Below are 23,879 nucleotides of genomic sequence, written 5' to 3' on the forward strand. Positions count from 1 at the left end.
TGAACACCTGAGTTTCCAATGTCTATATTTAAAATCAACATTAGCGTTTTCTATAATAATAAAAAAAATTATTTGAAAACCTATTTTTATCAATTTTGAAGAAATTTTAGAGACTTGATAACCATTTTTTGTGTAAATGGCCTCGAAAATTTCCCAATATATGAAAATAAAAAACGTTTCGGGAAAATAAAATTTTTGATTGATAAGTTTTGTTTTTTCATGAAATATTATAAAAAATATTTTATGTTTTTACAATATATGAAATGTAACTTACGGACACAGTTGATCGAGTTCTGATTTTTTAGTGACAAAAGACAGCTCAGCTGTTGATGATAAAACTTGAAGTGGCCGCGCACATTGGGATAATTCTTCCTGCCCGCAATCTTCACAGTAAACTGATCCAGCTGGAAAGAAAAAATCTTTTTAAGATAAAACATTTTCTAATAAAAGTTCAAGTCATATATTATATATGTAATAAATAAATTAATTTGCCCTGTTCAAACTATAACAAATTCAACTGCATTTAAAACCTAATTGTGCATGGCTACACGTTTTTACGGTCCCTTGAGCCGTTTCTTCATAATGAAATGTTAAAAAAAATGATAGATTTAATGAAACTCTTAAAACTAATAAAATTTTTACGCACACTGATAGATTTATTTTCTAAACGAACGTATTTAAATATTATATATTAAGTCGTTTTATTGGGATGTATGTTCTTTTTTTATTTGCATAGTTTTATTGTCAATCAAAATAATAAACATTTCTTAAGACAATATGCTGGGTGTTAATGCATTTAAAAGATTATCTCCTATGAGATCTCTCTTTTTTTATTTTTTGACATTTTATTTAAGATCGTATGGCCATTTTTTTTCAATCTTCGTGTGGGATATTCCTCGCTTAATTCTTTTAAATATATGTTTGGGTGACCTGGTAGTTTTTCGTGGTATTTTTTGCTCCTTTCTTTTGTCATTTTATTAATAGTTTTTATTTGAAGGTCTTTATGCAGGGAATCATTTGTAACATACCAGGGTGCGTTTACAATGCATCTTAAAATTTTTGATTGCGCTATTTGTATTTTTTATATTTGAATTGCTTGCGCACGCCCATTGCTCAATTCCGTATGTCCAGATTGGGATAATTATTGTTTTATATAAAAGGAGTTTGTTTTCATAGCACATATTTGAACTCCTACCAATTAGCCAATACAACTCTTTGAACTTCTTCGAGATGAGTATCATGGTATATGTATAATGGTAGTATGTATGTTCTAAGCGCGTTTTTATGCAGTTCAATATTTGAGAGCTAACGAGGTCACATTTTTATAAAATATTTCATCCATATATAAGGTCCAAGTTCTTGCAATTTGAATTGAGGCAAAATGACAGTTACATCTAGTATAAATTGTTCTCAAAACTTTGAGAAATTGTTAGCAAAATTTTGAGAATTCTCGTGCACTAGTCCGGATTTACTTTTACACCTCTAGTATATGTTTATACATTTTTTCTGCTGAATCCCACATGGAACAGTACTTGGCGAACATCTTAGCTATAGACGTGAAGGCACATTTCTTAAATCTGGTTTAATAAGCTTAGTTTCTACATGGTTCCTATATAACTCAACATGATTAACCATAATGATTGAAATATAATTGAACATTTTTCTCTTAGGATCCTCATTAAAGAAATCGTTGTTTATAAAACGTTTCTCTATGCCTCTTGCATCTAATTAGTGATGCTGTCACACGCCGAAGACTTTTTCTTCGTCTGTGCAATTAGTCTATAATGAAGATGTATAACTACCCATGCATTTCGGAGCGCTATCTCGAAGATTTAGTTCTCAAAGGAGGCGCGAAGTAGCGCGAACTTACGAATTTAATCCGATGCGGGCTTATGCAGATGCACACATATGCAGACGAGTATGTGTATTTAATTATGGGGCACCATTCAGAAATTGATTAATTAAGACATGCCCTAATTGGGATATATAATTAAAGAATTAAATGAGACGAATTATAGAATCATAATCACATTAGATTTTATTTTAACCTTTATAGATTTTGGGGCCGATTCTGCGGTAAAATAGAACAATGTTATGGCAAGACTATGTTACTATGTTTTCCATATGGAATGGTACTACAAACAGCCAAAACACTATAATTCATCCTATATTTCAATCAAGGTTTAAATTCAATTTTGTTTCAATTTTATCCACGTACATCTAAATGCTCTCATTAATATAAATGAATTTTTCAAATGAAAAATGCATTGTCAATTTTAAGTAGTTTCTAGTGTCCGCCGCCTTCGTTTTAGCAGAACATTCCGGTGATCCGTGATCCTCAACAATTTGCATTCATTGTTTGCATTCGCAGTTGGATGTTTCCTCTTTCTATTTTTATTTTCTGAATGATCTCATAGCGCTCCAGTAAAATTGCTCGGATATTTCTACAATTACATAAGTATATTATTTTGCAACAAGAGCACGGATAACATTCTAAAAAGAAATAAACGTACAAAACTTTAAGCTCGACAAGAATTTTTGCATCGTTCTGCACTCGAAAACTATCGTCGGTGCACTTCGAAATTTATATGTTGTATGATAATAATGATAATTCGACTCGGTTCTTACTTGTTGTGAAATATCAGTGTTATATGTTCTTTTAATTAGTGTTACCAGATCTATGCAAATGATTAATAATTATTTTTGTATATTGAAAAAAAAAAAACAGAAAATATCCTGTTACAAAAAGTTAACTTATTTTTTGTGGAAATATTAGTTATATATACAATGGTACTTCAAGTAAAAAAATATGTTTTATTATATTATAATTTTTACAATTATTTTAAAAGAATAACAAGTAAAATTTTAGGAATAAAAAATTTTGACTTTAGATCATTTTCGGATTTATTTAGCACAATAATTTCATGTGAGTGTTTACAAGTGTGAATGCATGTGTGTGAGTTAATAAATTGAACTAAATAGCTCATAGAACATAGTTCTTTATTCTAATTGCTATTGAAGATAGAAAAATCAACTTATCTGTCCGTTTACAGTATTTTGAGATTGAAATATTAAGAATAAAATTTCATTTTAATCTGGTCCCGGTTAAGCTCTGGCAAGTGATTTTGAGGCAGCTTTTGTACTGGCAAGTGATTTTGTGGAGATCTTCGAGGCAGCTTTTGTACTAGCTGATTAAGTTATCATTTTATTGTTTACAGTGCTGTTATCAGTAAATTTATGAATCAACAACTAATTTGGAACATACTCAGAGCCACTCAAAATTTATTTCAATAATTTATTATTTATATTATAGACGTTTGATTTAAAAGCTGATTCTAATAGTTATGTATCGTATGTCAAATTGGTTTATTAATGATTTTGTGGTGAATGGTAAAAAAATGCAAGAGTATAGTTTTTATACAGACACTCATCCATCCAATTAATAAGAAAAAACCAAGGGCCTTGATACACCTATTAAACCTCAATAATTGATTGTTTATCTTTATAAACAATTTTGAAATTTTCATCAGACATCGTGTTAAAATTAACTGTATACCACATTTAACGCATTTTAGAGATATGAAAAAAAATGCAAAATTTCATTTCTTTTTGCTTCTTTCATATTAGAGTTCACAATTTTTTTATTATCATAATCCTTTAATTTTTCACCAAAAATTAAAATGATCATTTTCACCTTGATATCTAGTTATAATTGCTAGACAGAAAGTATTAATTGTATATTTAAATATGAGTAATAAAACTGTAAAATGTAGAGTATGTTTCGAGCCCAGGGGATTGAAACGAAAACTTTCGTTGATTGAGAATGAAATTGCATAAGTGCAAAATGTATGTAAATAATTTTATTTTGACCTACTTTAAAAACGTATTTCTATTAAAAAACTCAACAAGCGTGTTATTTTTATTATAAAAACTCACTCTTGAAAACTATATAGTTCCACTAAACTTTGCAGCTGTACTGTTATACGAGCACTTGCGAACCAAGATCGCAATCCTATATTCCAATCTGCGCGATTTATTTTTGTAATTCTACTTTTATGAAATTTATCATATCGAATAATCTATTTTAAACCCTATATTTCTCATTGCATCACATCGCGTTCGTATTTATAGTCCAAGGCATTTGTAAAACTGTACGTTTGCAACGGATTCAATAAGCTTAGATTGCGCGATTAGAATGAATTATGAAACACTTCGACTTACCCCGTAGTCCCGGTAACGTGCTAGAAATAATAGGGAAGCTGGTCAACTTTGCTATTAGTATTATATTTTAGATAAACGAAGATGCACTAAAATATAAAATTTCTCACATAGATGGAGTAGAGCGGGGCTTCAAGGTCCGTGGGTAAAAAGGTGCACGATCGATATCTCACAAACCAGTAAAGTTATGATTTTTTTTAATAACAATTGGAAGTAGAGTGCAAAAGATGTATAATCAGCCATCACGTTGATTCTTCCGACGACGCTATGAGAAGATAAAAAGCATTGTTTGAAAATCTATAACAGAAGCATATGCTTTCGTTGCTAGTTTTTTTTTTTTTGGTTCCGAGCACTGTTTAGTTAACGAGACCTCAATATAATTTTTAGGTATATTTTTTCATTTTGTATGATGTATTATTTTGAAGTTAAATTCAACAGTTTCTTTATATCACCTCTATATAAAAATGCTTACAATCGGGGCGGGGTAAAAAAGACCAACTAATCTTTTACCCTGGTAAAACTGTAAACAACAAGAAATAGTAAATAAAAAAATAAATTAAGTTGAAAAAAAAATTACCTTTGTTGATAAATTTTTCTTTCGAAATACCAGATCAAGGTAACATACAATAAAATATTTGTAAAAAATCGTCGAGATGTAGGCCGATTTTTTGCCACCCTCTGCCTGTCTCGCCTTACCTCGCTCAAGGGTCAAAAAGCAATAAATTTCAGAAAAATAGTAACAAATAAAACATATTTTCATACTTAAGAGTTAACGTGGAATTTTACTGAACATAGTCCGATAGTTGTTTGTTTGAATTAGAATTATTACATGTGTTACATCACATCACACGAAACTATATTCTATCTTAGAACTATATTCTAGATCTATACATCTTTGTTGTAAATTTTATTGTAACCCAAAAAAAAATTTTTGAAAAAAAGATGGTCTTAAAATGAGTGACGTTATATTTCTATTTCATTTTCGCTCCAAATGAAAGTGTAAGACATAATTCAAATATAAATCAAAATTCTCACGTACAAAAAAGAAGTATGACTATTGTTAAATGTCCCAAATTGTGCTTTGATATATAATTGCAATCGTTTTATGACCTTGATAAATTTCAAAATCAGTTTAATTACATATGCTGATTGAAGTAATTTGTTTTTATTTGTATTGATGATGAGATCAATCAAGTCAAAGTCTTGAAAAGTTTGCAGTTTTAACATCATTTAATGAAGTAGTGCAAAAAGTACGCCCATATTTCTAATGGTGAGTAAACCTACTAAATCACAAATGCACAGAAATAGAAACTTAAAAAATTAATAACTATATAAAAATAAGTTTCCAAAAAAGATAAACAGTAAAAATGAATATATACAAAAATGAATAGTTTATAAAAATGAATAAGCAAGAAAATATATAGCTTAACATAAAGATTTTTATCCAGATTCAATGAACACTATTAATTTTGAATAAGTATTCACATTAGCCCAACAACAAGAAGAAACGAATGGTAAATGGCTACTACTATTTTGTAAATGACTCGAAAAGCGAAGACAAGAATTAAATCATGAATTTTTTATGAAAGATTTGTGCCGTTTTGAGAACTCATTCTATCTTTGGATCGTGATGCTATTGTAAAATGAAATTTAAACTGGGTTGGTTCACATTTTTTGCATTAGATATTAATGGATGATATTAACTTAATTAGATAATATTGATCGAATTAGATTGACATAATTAGTAATTATAAATAGTAGATACATGGTACTCAGAAAGAATACCAGCCGAATTAGAATTGGAATAGTCTTGAGAAAAAAAGGAAAAGAGGTACTCAGATCGAATCCGGGTACGATGGACAGATCGTAATAAACAAGAAACTTTTGAATGGTGTAGAAATTTCAGTTGTAATTAAAATAATGAATAAAATATAATATAAAGATAGCGTTAGTAGAAGATATGAAGTTGAAAAAAAGTAGTATGCTGTATGCATAAAACACCATATTTGATATATTTATATATATATATATATATATATATATATATATATTTAATAATATGTCTTTTAATATTATTATATATGGAAAAAATCAAAGCATAGATATTACAAATATTATAATAGCAAAATCAACCTTAAAATAAACACTATGTAGCTGTATATTTAAAGCACTAAAATATTCATAAATCGTCCTTTTATATGATTCCATTTCAATACACAGGAAATATTTCTGTTGTTGAATATGCAATATACATTAGTCAAGAGGAGAAAATATTCCTGGAGTATTCTGGTTTTTATTTTTCTAATGGAAATGATGGAAATAATGAAATATATCATCAATGAACTACATAGTTCATTTTTTATTTCAAAAACTTTTGCAAAATAAAAATTATTTATATAAAACATTCTTACAAAGATACAACTAAACAGAAGAAACAATTAAAAAATAAATAATTTATGAATGTAATACAATCTATGAAGCAAAATATAACTCTACAAATACAAATTTGAGTTTTCATTCGCTACTATATTTTTTGCAGTAAATAGAATTTTACTTCATAAGTTATTTATTTTTCATCATATTATTTGTAGTTTATTATTTTAAATTTTCTGACTGATTTGTTTTCAAAAATTAATAAAAATTCAATTTGTTTCATATCATAAAAAGTTCTCATAATTTATGCATGTAGCACATTCGACAACAGAAATTATATATATATATATATATATATATATTTATATATATATATATATATATATGTGTGCGTGTGTGTGTGTATAACCCTAAAATATCGGACCTTCTCGGTCATTTAGTACCAAATCGAATGACCGGGATGTATTGTATTTTATTACTGTACGTGGCGCAAAATTCGAAAGTTTTCCATTTATCAGATGCAATATATTCCAATTTAGAAGAAAGTGCCAACTATTTTACTTTGGGTCTAAATACAGCATTTGGCGTATTTTTTCAGGAAAAAACTTTTGCTAGAATGCGAACAGATACACTTTCACACGATTTATTCGAGAAGCTTGATAAGATAAAGCTATATTTCGAGAGAATAATGTAATATGTTTTTTCGATTCCTTGCTCAAGTCGTAAAGAAAATAATAAGGATCACAGCATTATCCTTCCAAGCATGTACGAAACTATATGATTTAACTTTATCGGAAAATAACTAAAGGATGAGATTCTGGAAAAATAAAGTATAAATGATTGAATTGTTAATACGCGAGATTTTTGATTCACAAGTCGCCAGGATAAATAATTGAGTCTAAATAATTTTTGTTTCTTAATTTTGATAAAGTGAACAAAATTTAAATCTCTACAAAATATTTGATAGTTTGATGCGTATTAACAAATTTTTTTTTCACTTTTTTTATTGGATCTCTGAATTCGTATGACGTATCTTTCTAAAAATTTAATCAGTTTTTCATTTCGTCAATGCAGTATAATGTTTCTAGAATCATTCAAATCGGTGGGTCCATGTTCTAGAAATCGTCGACAAAAAATTGTATCCGCACATACATACACACACATACGTACATACACGCACGCATATATACATACAGTTTTTTTCTCAGGTGTGCCAAAATGTTCAGAAACCATTAAAACGTAAAGATATACAAAAAATATATTTTAGATTATTTTGCGATTACTATAACATACTAGTTAACTATAATTAAGAAATAACTTTTATCAATATTACAATAATTTGGTTAATTTTTCTCACCGAATGAAAGATAGTATTTTAGCTTAAATTATTAATACACACACACACGCACACGTGTATCCACATGAATAAAATTGTATATATTACAAGTTTCGGAAATATCTAGAGCTAGTTTGAGCATTCCATTTCTGGAGTCTGCAACTTTTAGCATTAGGTCGTATCAATAATGCATAGTTTTTACAAATCTCAGAAACGTATACATCTATATAACTACGTGTTACAGCATAGTTTTTGAAATGGCTACATCGATTTTAAGATTAAACCTTCTTAATAATTGATTCAACTTCAGGAAAACAATCTATATATAAACTGGAGTAAACTTATGAAAACTATACAAAATGAGGAAAATGTGTAAATATATTTTTGAAATCCTAATATAATATAATAATAATAATATGTAAGGCACTTTGTACAATAAAAATCATTATAGTGTAAGGCTCTCATTAAAAATAATTATATATGTAAGGCACTTATTAAAAATCTTTAATACTAGTTGTTTCGAGATTTAATCTCAAGTCAACTTCATCTCCATGAAGTGCATATAATTTATTGTGCAACTTAGCCCCACTTTATGTCACTTATTGAAAATAATGAAATATTTATCTCAATATTATTCGAAATTAAGTGTTTCATAAAAAAATAATTCGTAGACCTCTATAAAATAGTGCTTAGAAAGTGAATGCTCACAACATGTGGCTACTAAATTTTAGTCTTTTATTAAAAAGTTTTTTTGAGGTATGAAATAATTGATTAGAAAAAAATCTTCAAGTATATTCAATTTATTCTTAATACTTTAGGACTTTCAATTAATTTAATTATATTAATTTCATAACTAAATCTTTTACATATTTAAATATTTTTAAATATCATGAACTTTCTATAAGGTAAGTTATAGTAATCGCAAAAACATCGAAAACGACAATTTTTATATATCTTCACGTTTTAGATGTTTTTGAACATTTTGGCATACCTTAGAAAAAATGAACGTATATGTGTGCGAGTGTGCGTGTGTATGTGTGCGGATACAAATTTTCGTCGACGATTTCACAAACACGGATCAACCGATTTGAATAATTCAAAAAACATTAGATGCCTACTGATGAAAAATCGTGCTGATTAGTTTTTGGCAAAGGCAGATCTGGCCGTTCGGTAAAAAGTGCCAAAAATGGTATTTCAGTTTTTGAGACAAAGGAGTGTCCGATTTAAATAATCAAAAAAACATTTTACTTGTATTGACGAGATGAACAACCGGTATAATTTTTGTAAAGGCAGGTCCAGCAGTTTCAGAGATCTATGTAAAAATGATCATTAGATATATGCACATCAAATTATCAGAAGTTTTATAAAGATTTTAATACGTAATAAGCATAAATTTTTATGGGTTCCGTACCAAAGTTTATTCGTTAGACTGCAATGCGGCTCTTACGCGCTTCGATATTTTTTCTTCAAAACAGCCATGCAGCACGATTGCTTCGAAAAAAAGTTCAAAATTTTCAGAAAAATTCAAAGTATAACAAAAATTTTGAAATATAAAAAAAAACAAATTTTCGAAAAAAGTCAAATTTAAAATTTTCAAAAATTTCATTCTTTTAAAGCTTCCAAAATATTTTTAAATATTTTTAAAATATTTAATTTTCGGTACGGGAAGTTTCAGCAATTTGCCTTAAGGCACAATGCCATGCACTACTAGTTATTCTTTATCCTGGTGAATCACCAATATAATTATTAAATACAGTTTGTAATATCAATTTTCTCGTCTCAATATTTGTGTTTATGTTCAATGAAAATTCTGCTCTATTTTTGAGCAAGTTTTCAGGCTCATTAAGGGTACGGTAGACAATTAAGCATGTCTGAGACTTATACAATACAAATTATATTCGTTGATATTTACGGCATTTGAATTATCTCGAACCGCCAGATTTACATTTTTACATAAGCTTTAAAAAATATATAATTTAAGAAGAACAAAATACGCAGGTCATCTTGTAGTCTATGAAAGTTTTATGCGCAAGATTTAGTTTGCAACTAGTTATCTTCGTAATTCCAAGTTGCAAACTTAACCAAATTTAATTCTAGCAAAGTTTGATTTTGCTAGTAATCGTACAATTTTGGAACATCGTGCATTCAATGTAAGTTTGTATGTTAACCTTTATAGATCACAGTATGATATTTCGATCATAAAACTAATATATTAAAATGCAGATTACGTTGGTATAAATTTTAGTCAAAACTGCAGACAAAGGAATCATAATGTTATTTAATAGTAATATCAATTAAGTTATTTCATAATATATCTCTCTCTGATATTAATTTGGAAAAAAAATGCATATAATTTAAAAAACAAAAATCATATAAACTTAAAACACCTTGTGATTCGAGTGCGTATGTAACATGTTTAGGCATGAAATAAATTTTTCAATCGACAATTAGATAAAGAAAATCGTTGAATAGTTAAAAAACTGATTTCAGAAGTGATACATTTATATGAACAAAATATATTACTATTTTGAATAACATACTCGATAATCCTATCTTATTTCAACAAATTGTTCACAACAACTTAAAAACCAATTAAAGTCAGGTTCTTTGAGAAGCATTGTTTATTTTCTGACAAACATATTTCACAATGATAGATTAAAGAAACAATATTTTGTGTTTGTGAAATTTATATAAATCACCCACTATGTGAAAATATTTCGTATGCAAATAGCAGGCTCATTATAATACAATTTACTGCAAACTACACGATCAATTATTTTTGTAAACTCTACTTGCAAAAATCTAACAATATCAACATTTCAAAATTGTTTAACACTAATTAAAATTGAATCTAAATTAAATTAAAGATTTTAAACTGTTAACACTAACGCAAACTAAGACATACTAAGTAAATAAATAGATAAACTTTTTATTTCTATTTTTGAATAAAAATTGGAATACACAGGTTTGGTGACATTGCAGGCTGTTATGATGATATTTCGTTAACATGATATTTTCTTAACAAAACTACTTATTGTAAGTGGCATTAAATGCCTTTTCTAATTGCTTAAAACATTGGAGTCATTATTCTTTGTAAGAAATATAGACTAATGAAGTGGAATACATATTTGAATGCAAATTTAAGAAAATATGAATATTATTAAATTATGTTGAAAATATTTAAATCATCGATTAAAATCGAGTTAGCAGGGACGACTGGGTACGGTTGTGCCGTGGTACAGTAGAGTTTAGTTCATTAACACTTGTACAGTGTCAGAGTACAGTTCATTAACTAATACTTCATAACAGCTGAACTATACTGATTCCGATAGGTCGGAAGAGAGAAAGATGAAGTATGTTTGTTCGAACAAGTTTCCATCATTGCAGCACCCTACATTAACATGATCTGTAGACCGCATTGCTTTTAAAAAGTCAAAAGTAATATTTTTTGTACGAATTCTGGTGAACTTAGTTTAAAGAATTATGTTTTATAATATATTGCTCTATAATAATAAATTAAACATATCGATAGCAAATTCAGAAAACTAAATTTCCTCCTTCAGTAAGTTAATGACATAAATAGATAAATAAGTAGCAAAGTAAGTTAAGACCACATCAAAAGTTCTAGTAGAGTATCAAGTTAAAAATTGAATTGCAAATGGTCTATCTATCAGCTCATTCCGTGACCATTATCCTGCGTCAGTTTAGATTAACATTTTAAAATGTATTGAGTTACAAGGAAAGCACTCCGCTTTGATGAATTTGATTAGGAAACCTAAGAGGCATACGTACACCCTGTTTCTGCCATTAAAACGTCTGCTGCAATTACTTGCCCTGGAACGTCCTAGTAGGTTCAGAAAAATGCTCATTTATATAATAAGCTCGAGTAATAATAACACAATATTTCCTAAAGCAGCAGAAAAAAACAATTATTTAACTAGTGGTGTATTGCATCGAGCCTTAAGGCAAATTGCTAGAGCTACTGCACCGAAATTTAATTTTTTTTGAAAACTTTGAAAATATAGATTCTTGAGAATTTTGAAATATATGAAAATTTTGATTTTTTTGAAGCAGTTGCGATGCGTAGCTGTTTTAGAGACAAAATATTGAAGCGCGTAAGCGCCGCATTGTACTCTAACGGTTAAACATTATAATCCTTCGTTTGGAATCCATAGAAATATAAAATCCATAGAAAATTTCTACTTATTAAAATTTCTATAAAGTATCTAATAATTTGATGCGCATATGTCTAATTATCATTTTTTCATTGTTAAGTGTCCTTTTACTTTTTTCATTGTATCTACGAAACCGCTGGACCTGCCTTCCCAGAAACTAATCAGCAAATCTCCTCATTAATAGGAATCAATGTTTCTTGAATGATTCTAATCGGTTGATCCGCATTTATTCATTTATTTATTTATTGATAAGCAAGCCGTAATCGATAATAATAAATATTATTTCAGGCTCTTGTCAATAAATTTAGAAATTGTTGACAAAAATCTCTATCCCCTCATAGATACACACAAATGGATAAATAAATGAATATTTTCTAAGGTATGCCAAAATGTTTGAAAACCTCTGAAACGTAAAGATATGCAAAAATTTTCATTTTAGATCTTTTTGCGATTACTATAACTTAACCTACAAAGGGTTAAAAATAAATTTTAATGATTATATAATTACTTCTATCAATATATGCCCAAGTTATTATTCAACACGTTGTTGACTAATATATATTGATAGCATATTTACAGATCATTTTAGACATGGGAAAATAATCAAACTACATCTTATCATAGTAACATGACACTTTTTGACATATCATTATCAATCAGTTAAATATTCCTAAATTGCTTGACTATATGCAACTGTATCAAAAATTGTATGATTATCTATTTTTGAAAATGATGTATCCAACGTATAGACACAATAAATATTGAGTCAAAATGTTATTTAGTCTACTTTAAACCCTCTAGGTATTTAGTCTACTCTGAAGCCTTAACATGCCTTATAAGCAAGTTACCGTATGTAAGGTGTTTTCAATCACAATATAAAATATTCCACTTATGTAGAAAGCTCTCAAGTTGTTCGCAATAGATGATATAGCTAATATATTATATACTTCTTCAATATGCAAAATTTATACCAAAGGCCTCGGTATAAAAATTACAAGAACTTGGTTGTGATAACAAGTACATTATTAGAATTTTTAAACCGTATAACAATTAAAATACGTATCTAATTATTCGAATTGAAAATTTTATTTTACAGCAGTTATAATTACTGAATCTTACGAATATCAAAAATAATTCGTAGTTTTTCTGCATGTCCGTAGTACATTGAGTACAAATAATTTCAATGCCATAACTAATGTTAAGTTAATGTGTTATTGTAGCGTCAAAACCATCCCTTGTTCTGGAAAAAAATATTGATACAATTTATATGTATCATCATTCGTAGACAATGACAATTTTGTCGATATGAAATTTAGATGTTGGAAATGCTGCTATGGACAGCTGTTTGTGAAAGACAAAAAGCCCGCATCTGCCTACTACTGTGAACTGTATGAACTATGATGTTTCCAAGGGCCGGTTATTCGCAGCTACTATTATATATATATATATATATATATATATATATATATATATATATATACCTCGATCGAATCTACTTCAGATATTGAATAAAGTGAAGAAAAGAAAGAAACACCGATTTTCTTATCAGATGTCACAAAATATTTTGAAGTTGCAGTGCACGTACAATGCATCCTATGTCGAAGAATGCTTGTATATATACATATATACATAAACACATATTCATATATATGATGTTGCAAAAACACTGAGCACAGCCTGACCAATAAATAGAGATACTTTTTGGATAGTAAAAATATATAGTATCCATTCAATAATTGAAACAGATCATTTTATTTATTCATTAGATATTCTGATAATGGCTTGAAACAACTAAAAAACAACTAAAGTTAATTTAATGGCGACTTTGGAGCACCATGTACTTACTAAAAAGTACTAACTAATGCAGTAACTAAAATTGAATACAATATAACTATAGTACTGCAATATAATAGTATGTTGTCAGGGATATTTTTCTCTTTTTTTTACCTTTATTTATTATTTTGTCAATCAAGACTTATGAAGTCTTATAATACAAAACTGCTTGATTAGGTAATAAAAAGAACAATCAAATAAAGAAAACAATATACATAATAAGTAATAATAATTAAGAAACTAAAGGAAAATTATGAAATGAAGTAAAAAATAAAAATATAAATGAAACAAATCAGGGATATGAATGCGCAAACAAACTAAGAAAGTTATGCATACCTGAGTAAACTAAATACTGTCATAAAATTGTGGATGAAAACCTTGTGGGTGTTTGATTGCAATGTTTAAAAATTAGTATTTACAGATCCTTGATACTTAATGAATATAGGCAATAAATAGTATGAAATTAAATTTCAACCAACAATTTATTTTCTTAAAAAAAAAACAAAAAGGTGATGAAGATAGTTGGTATTTTAATAACAGTTGATCTTAACTGAAAAAATTATAATGTGAACACAAGTTTCCGAATGTCATATATCGATTCAAAATTCTTACTTTAAGCGAATCACGTTATGCATTGCTCTACACATAGATGAGGATCCATATAAACTTGACAAGTACGAAACAAGTGTCATAACCAAATAACTATTTCGATTTCAACTTTAATCTCAATAAATATTTCCTCATATGGATCATACAGTCAAATCCTTGCATTCATACACCCACCGTTAGTTTAGTAGAGTTGAACCAATATGAGATTATTCAAAAATAATATTTTTTTCATATTATATAAGTATAGAATACATTCAAGTCACATTTTTTAGATCTTGACATAGGATCTTGGTTATAAATACAATCAAACTTCAGATCTTGGTTATAAATACAATAAAATCATTTATACATGTGTATTGATACTGATTTTCACAATATTAAACGTTTATATTGAAATTATAATTATAATACAATATCCAAATAAACAATGCCAATTTAAAATAAGAAATCTAAAATGTACTTTCTGCGAACAAACTTAGTATCACTTTAATAACTAGTGTATAATAACATAATAATTAATATAGGAACTAGCTTAAGAAACCATATTTACATAATATTTCATAATTTTTCACTGTGGCATTATATAGAACTTGCACTGAAATTTAAAAATAATGCAACTATAGTAGCTATTTTATAAGTATTATATTTTATTATGAAATTGCATATTATGTAGCAGATGGTGCAGTCTGAGTTAACGCTTGAAGGGTCGTGAAGGAAGAACTTACTTACGGTAACTACAAAATAATTCTTAAACCTGTGCCTTGATTAATGAGAAATTTAAATTATAACAATTTTTATAATTTGTTAGTGAGATTTCCATGCTTTTAAGAGGAGTCTCGAGATTATAAGTGAACAAATAAGTTGAGCAACGATAACTGATGTTACACATTATTCTTGTATATTTGACATTCAGATATATTCAGTACGTACCTAAACAGAGATTTCAAAAGTTCAAAATAACCTTACTTCATGTAATTTTTTGAACGACATTTATTTTAGTTTCATAAAAGCTTGTATCACATCAATTACATATTTATTTCAATATTATTTTTTAGCAGTATATTATGTAATAAGATAAGTAAGAAGATTTTACAAGAATATATTTTCGAATCGTATATTAAACTATACAATACTGCATGAACAGTTTCTGTGTTTTGGTGCATTTTTTGTAAGATTTTTTGTGCCATTTATTTAATGTCATTTTAGTTAGTACAAATTAACTATTTCCTACCAATGCCAATGTACATAACATTTTGTGGACGAACTCTGATTACATGGTCTACTTGACAATGATGTATTTGCTTTATTCAAACAATCTTATTTCACACAATCTCCTGACAAGAAAGAGTCAGTTACGTAGACAGTAGTATTGTCAATCGCCGAGTTTTATCAACGAAATTAATTAATTCTACAATTTCTTTAGATCTAATTCAATTATTTTATTAGCAGATCTAGTGGTTATGGACTCTGAATAAAAATAAGTTAAGAAAATGTACATCAAACTATCAGATATTTTATAGAGATTTTAATCATGCGTACACATTTTGTGAAATTTGTTTTGTGTTTTGTACCAAAATTTTTAATTACGGTACGGGAAGTTCCAGCAATTTGCCTTAAGGCACGATGCCATGCACCCCACTAGTTGTTTATGCGGTTCCTATCCACAACAAAAAAAGTATACATACATATATATATATATATATATATATATATATATATATATATATATTGTACATATTTATATATATATTTATATACATATAATAAACATGGGTATAAACATAGTGCATGCGCATATAAAATATATATCTTACGTGCCATGCAAGTTTTCAAAATTGAAAACATGCACTTACAGGTCATGCCAGGGTTGACCAAATTAGTACATAAAGTTCTCAAATAACGTAACAATTCTTAGTACCATATCGAAAAATGAGGAAGAATAAGTATAAAAATTCTATGAAAAATTGCTACATCTTGATCGTATTTACTACATCATGATAGAATCAAATAATAATACAAGGTATGACTAAATACAGTTATTTGATTCTGGCTCTGTAAATAGTAAATTCTATTTTTTTATAGAAATCAAGTACAAGTACATTAGTGAATTTGTGCAATTCTTCAGTCCAATAATTCTCAATGATTTTTGCATATCTCTTTAACAAATACTTTCTCCTTTCCGAGTGCCATAAAAGTTTCTGTTAAAACTTTTATAATGAAATTAATTATCGTAGTAGATCTCTCACGAGTCGAGTGAAAAGGAATTGCTATGATACATATACTATGACAGAAATAGGATTATATGTCTAATATGTGATAAAGAAAATAAGGGTATTATTATTATGAACTGCATATTCTCATTAACTTTGAGAAGTTGCTGATAAATGGTCACCTTAATTTTTCAACTGGACATTCGAAATTGTTTGATTTCAGGAAAACAATATAACAGTCAATAATATTTATTAAAAACATATTTGTTTTCAGTGATACTTGATTATCAAATTGTCAAAAATATTTTCTTACACTCAACTTGGTTTAACATAAAACAAAACTAAAAAGCATTTTCTGTGAAAAAATGTGAGATAACTATATAAAGTTAAAATAAGTATGCTGAAAAAACTATCTGTATTAATTTACTACAAAATGTCGCACTGGTTTAAAGAAAGGGATAGTTAGGCAATGAAATGAAGAATTGTTTTTTCGTCTCTGGTTAAACATTATTTTTAAAATATATTTCAAGAGTAAATAAAATAGCTGACAGTAAATAAATATATCTGCAAAAATAATAATTTTTAATGAGTACATGTTCTGGAATACATAATGCTAATTTGTAATTACCGAGAACACATTTATAATAAAGTCATTCTCATTATGCACAATAGTATTATAATTGTTATTATAAAACATTTTTTCAATACTGATCAAATGGACAAGCATGAAAAACATGGAACGCAAGCAAAATTCTACTGGCAAACAGAATATTGATATTGACCATCGTTAAAATATATTTTGCATCATATAAGCTCTATATATTATATACTGGAAAATTCAAAGAAAACGACCTGGGAGACATAATGCTTCAAATATACTTTGTACAAATAGCTTGATAAATTATTTCAAAGGCAATTTAAGTCTAAAGAGCAATTATATAGTACCAGGAATAAAAAATAATGTTAACAAACTAAACTTAAAAAAATAAGGTAGATTTATTATAAAATGAAACGAAACATAGCATGAAGATGAGAAGTTGAAGATTTTTTAGTCTTCAGATAAAATTATATAGACATTCATTAGAATGTAATTTCATCAAACTCATTGTTTAGATGAAATTTGGAGTTAAAAACTGATCAATAATATATTTATTAGCTAGGTACACTGGAGAATCAGTTTCCTACACAAATTTATAGTGAGTATTTAAATTATAGTAAAATAATATAATGTTGATAGTACTATATCGAGGTCTTTTAATAACAACTAAAAATCATAGTTTTTATGAAAAACTAGTATAAAATTAGTTAAATTATTTTTATATTACGAGAACTTTATATTTGTATTAAAATTTGAAGGACCATATTTGTATTATGTTGTGAAGTGATGTTTTTCCAAATAAGCTCATTGTAAAAAAAACTTGCTTAAGATTTTGAAAATATATTAAAAATTGCTAATGCAAATATGACATACGATATACACCGAAAAATCATTAATTTACAACAAAATATATCAAAAATTGTAAAAAAGTAAAGCATGTCAAAAGTATGGTTTCAGAGAGAATAATAAAAAGAAGATCCTGTTATCATCAGATGAGAACATACTTTATTCCAGAAATGAAAGTTTTTATACCGAAACTTCATTGGAAGAATTAATTTCTCCTTTATTGATTTTTTATGAACTCATAGAAAAAGTTCTACTGAACTGCTTTATGAACATTCATACAAGATAAAAAATATTAATAAAATAGATAAAATTAATAGAAGTCAACGAAAATTTATAGAAATATATAAATTATCTCGAAATAACTTTTCAAATGTTATCATTATTATTTTTTTTAATTACAATATTTGTTACAACTGCTAAATAATTTAACACATAGTAAATAAAAAGAGTACAAAATAAAGGATAGTATTTTCATTAAAATGATATATGTATGTAGTATAATGATTTAATATAAAATAAAAGCAAACAATGATAATAATAATAAAATGTTAGTGGTTATAAAAATGATTATGTCAAAATATTATAGCGTTTTGAAATAATAAATGCATAATATATAAGACTGCTCTAGAGCTGAGTCTATGAGCTGAGTTTAACTCTAACTCGATTCAGGAAAGAATAATGTGAGAAATTTTTCATTGCCATTTCACACCGTAGTGCCCACGATGGGATACTTCCCTTAAGGTAAGTTATAATAATCGCAAAAAAATCGAAAATATTTTTTTTCATATATCTTCACGTTTCAAAGATTTTTGAACATTTTGCCATACCTTAGACAAAATGGATGTATGTGTGTGTGTATGTGTGTGTGCGGATACAAATTTTCGTCGACGATTTCGGGAACACCAATCAACCGATTTAAATAATTCAAAAAACATTTGATTCGTATTGAGAATGATACGTGCTGATTAGTTTTTGGCAATGGCAGGTCTAGCTGTTACATAATTAGGGGCAAAAAGTGCCAAAAACGGTAACTCAGTTTTTAATAATTCAAAAAGCATTTTACTTGTATTGACAAGATGAACTGATTAAATTTTTGGGAAGGCAGGTCCAGCGGTTTTGGACTCTCAATAAAAATAAGTCAAAAAAGTGTCGTTTGGCGATCAAAAGTGTTCATTGGACATATGTATATCAAATTATCAGATATTTTATAGAAATTTTCATAAAGTGTGTACATTTTGTGTAATTTTGTTTGGGTTCCGTACAAAGATTTTTATACAGTACGGGAAATTTCAACAATTTGCTTTAAGGCATGATGTCATGCACCCTACTAGTTAATTTCTTCTTTATTTTCAAGTGAAAATAGACATCGCTACTTCACGATGTCAGGTTGTCTATAGCTGGCTTGGAACACGCGATTTAACTATTACAACGTAGATTACATATGGAACACATATGTGTATACATGGATAACGGCCTCAAGTAAAAATTTATCATTTTCGATATAATTTCTTAGAAGGTTATATCTTAATTTGCCACCGCCTACCAAAAAGCTGCCTACGTCCATATGTACATGAGCAAAAAACACATCATATTGCTAAGATGTAACATATATACATTAACGTACATGTCTTCATGTGGGATCATTTCCAAGGGCCTTTTCGCGTGAACGATTTTTTCTTCTGTTGGAAAAAAGTTTTTCTAGTAATTGCAGCTCATTTCCTCTTCCTGTCTTTGGTTAGCCGCGATGTACGTGATACAAGAACATAACACACATTTGCTAGGAAAAAGGACACGCATGTTTGTGAGCTTGTTCTAACATTCGTAAATATGTTAAAGGCAGAAATAGATCTGGACATTGCCAGACAAGAGATAGAACAATATTAATCGATGGCTTAATTATATAGAATAGGAGTTATTCGTGTAATTTTAGTACGAGTGACCATTATGGAACATCATACTGGAATAGGTAATAAATAAAGAATAAATAATCTTCTAAAAGCAGAGTACTTTAATACTAGAAAGCATTTCTGTACATAAATAGTTTTAATTATATACAAGCTTTACATAATTGAGTTACGAGTTAATATTAGGTAACAGATAAAAAACTAGAGGAACCAAATAAAAACCAATTCAACGATTCCACTTATATACTTGTAGAAAGTTCTCATATAATTTAATGTTTTTTTAACTAACTTCATACTAGTGTTTTTAAAAAAATGGTTTTGTTTGTTATTAAAAGAAATCGATGTAGTACTAACAACATTATATTATTTTGCTATAATTTAAATATTCACAATAAATTTATATAGAAAACCGATTCTCTAGTGTAGCTAGCTAATAAATGTATTATTGACATGTTTCTAACTTCAAATTTTATTCTAACCAATGAGTTTGATGAAATAACATTCTAATAAATGTATATATGTATATACGTATTATAATTGTATCAATTTTATCTGTGAACTAATAAATCTTCAATATTTGTAATTCGTAGTCTGTTTACTAGCGGACGAAAAATAATTAGATGACTTCAATTCTGTAACTAAAATTGAATTGAAAGAAAATTGATAAATTTTTGAAAAATTAACCCATTGTCGAAAATTTGAAAGCAATACTATATAAATTAAGTAACTCTCATATACATATATATGAAAATTTTATCATAAGAAAGTAAATAAAATAAATTAACAAATACAAAAAAATATCTCTGTACAAAATTAATGCACTCGAATTAATATAACAGATAAATATAATAATATAATAATATTGTAATTATATTTATATTTAGTTATAATTATAACAGATAAATCAGATAGTTATCAGATATTTGTCGAATTGTTTACTTATTACTTTAGTTATTAAAACAACTGTAATTAGTTTAGTTATTATAATAGTTATAGTTATTAAATTTTCAATAAGAACCTTATTGAAGATTTATTAGTGAGAAGTGCATAAGGTACTATTCAAACTTGAAATTAAATAAAAAGCTACTTTTACAATTATGATTTATAACTTTTATCATGTACTTATTTTGTTTTGTAACAAACGGAAGCAATATTTTCCCAATCAAAACAATATTTATTGATTTTTAAAGGAAATTCTAATTTTATGTTTTTTGACATTTCAATTCCTTTTCGATTGTTTGACATTGAAATTGCCAGAAATTTGTGTTAGTGGGCAAAAATTTGACTTTTCATAGACTCAGCCATTTCAACTTTTAAAAGTTTATATGATAAGCTTTGCAAATTTAAAAATCGTTCAAAAATATTAATTGGTAATTATACTGACTAATTTTTGAAAACAAACAGACTGGTCCTTGAATCGTAATTGTCTAGAATAATTTCTTTCAATGATAATTTGATAAGAAAGTTTATATGATGTATGAGCTCATGGTCGAGTCGAACATCCTTAAATATTATAAGGTCATAACAAATTCTTATCAAATACAAGTTTATCAAAATTTAAAACATGACACTGACAATTGTAAATCAGCAAATTTACTAAATGTCCTCAACTGGACGGTTGTAAATATACAGTAGTGAATAAAAAAAAATAGAAATCTAGCCAGTATCAAAAATTCAAATATTTAAAATTTTATTGGCAAAATGTTTAACAAATGTTAAACAAATGTTTAACACTTTGCTAAATCTCAATTCTTATTAATTAAGTCGATTATGTACTAATATCGGACAGTGTGAGCAACTTGCCTTAAGGTAAAATGCCATTTTCACCTAAATATACTTTTCTAGAAAAATCTTTAAATTGTGATTGATTAGTTGAGCTACCACAATTTTTTTTTAACATTACATATATTACTATTGTTTACCCCAAACTTTTTTCCGAATAGCCATAAAGTAAAATGCCACTTACATTGTTAGTTTGTATATTTAAACTGACATTCATTCGCACTTTGATATATATCCATTCCGAATGCATAGAAAGTGCTGCGATTATCAAGGAAAAAACTAATGTACACAGAGCATTTCAGGTAATACTTTATACCAGTTTACTACATCAACTGCGTTGAGTACTTTGTGTGCAAGTTTTCTTCTTGCAAGTTTTCACACACTCAGCATAAATTTCCCTAAAGGTAAAACTACAACGCTTTGATCTCACTGAAAATAGTACGAACGGTGGAGAATTCTACAGCTACTTATTTGTTTAACTTTATCCAGAGAGTAGTTTCTTTTTCACAAAAAGACAGAGTTTTTTCATAAAGAGTAATCATAAATGGAGGAGTGACTTTTATGAAATATATGTGTTTAAAGGTGATAGAAAATTTTGATAGTTTGCGATAAATTAAAAATTTATTTTGAATGTCAATTTTGAAGAATTACATTCGGTTTTGAATATAATACACTATCGAAAAACTATTTTTTGTGTTCAATTCTTGATAGTTTAGAACCATAAGCATCTAAGAAAAAACGGAAAATATATTTGTCAGAAACAGTTTTTTTAACATTTATTAACACATCAAATTTTACGATCTGCTTTGAAAAGCGGTTATTTTAGTCTAAAAATCCTTTTAACTGATTTTATGTTTGCTTGAGTCACAAAATTTGTAGAATTCTTTGTGATTAGATGTGAAAAATATACGTTATTTATAAAATAAATATATAATTATAACACACTTTTTTTATCTGTTGGCTAAATAAATTTCTTATAAAAATAAATAATTTAAAATATGAAACGCAGATATGTTAGAGATATTACAGGCAAAAAGTAATTGCTCATGTAGACAGTAACAATTTAAAAAAAATCTTATAATTTTGATGCTAACGATTGTATAACAATAGACAAAATCATTAGCTAAAATTTAACAAAAGCTATTGAGAAATACTAAGAAGAACTGTTAAAATATCTCAGCCATCTTTGACTAATATTTTGTAAAGATCAGTGGTATGGTACTAATTTTTGGCCAAATTAATCAAAAAGAAAGAAAAAAATGGTTGAAACAATTAAAAAAACAAGAATGAAACATTTATTAATTATGACAAATAATAACTATTTCATGAATAAATTAATCGATTTATTCCAGATATTGAAACATATTTTCAATGATTCAAATCATTTTTAACTTCCCGAAAAAGAAGTTTATGTTTTCATAAAAAAATCCGATAGGCTAATTTTAGGTTTTCTCGGCGTTTCATTTTAATATGTGTTCCCATAGCATTATATACAAAACTTATCCAATTGCAATTCAACTGTTTTATAAAAATTTATTTAAAATTTTGTAATGAATTTTTTGATTACTTCCATTTGCAATTCAACTATTTTATAAAAACTGAATTACAATTTTGTAATGAATTTGTTGATTACACTCTTGTCCTAATTAAATAACCAGTCTCTGTAAACTAACTATAGCTAACATAATGTTATGTATCCAGAGATTTTGATGTTTAAGTAGGATCTTTCATATAATTGGAAGTCTAAGCTCCTCCGAATAGTACATATAGTGAAAATCGAGTATCTTCAGTAATTATACGTAGCGCACTATTGAAATCCATTACCAATAATGGATTTCTATAATGAATGTAATAATCCTTCAGACAAGAATATAGTGAGAAATTGATAAATATCTGAAATCGATCCCTTGTATGCTGAATCATAATATTTAAATGATTGAAATTGTTCATAATTTAAAATCTGAGCATAAAGACTACTAATCATAAACAATAATA

At 27.3% G+C, this 23,879-nt stretch overlaps 1 protein-coding gene across 1 annotated transcript in view; it reads right to left on the reverse strand.

The window, feature by feature from the left end:
- Positions 1 to 23,879, reverse strand: part of LOC113387049 — a 245,304-nt gene that overhangs the window by 21,324 nt on the left and 200,101 nt on the right. The window contains exon 3 of the mRNA XM_026624804.1: positions 275 to 404. Within this exon, the coding sequence (XP_026480589.1) occupies positions 275 to 404 (130 nt within the window). The remainder of the gene's footprint in view (positions 1 to 274; positions 405 to 23,879) is intronic.

The sequence above is a fragment of the Ctenocephalides felis genome, unplaced genomic scaffold (genome assembly GCF_003426905.1).
Source record: "Ctenocephalides felis isolate EL2017-DRISC unplaced genomic scaffold, ASM342690v1 CF-g0.4_SCAFFOLD_03571, whole genome shotgun sequence".
NCBI classification, from domain to species: Eukaryota; Metazoa; Arthropoda; class Insecta; order Siphonaptera; family Pulicidae; genus Ctenocephalides; species Ctenocephalides felis.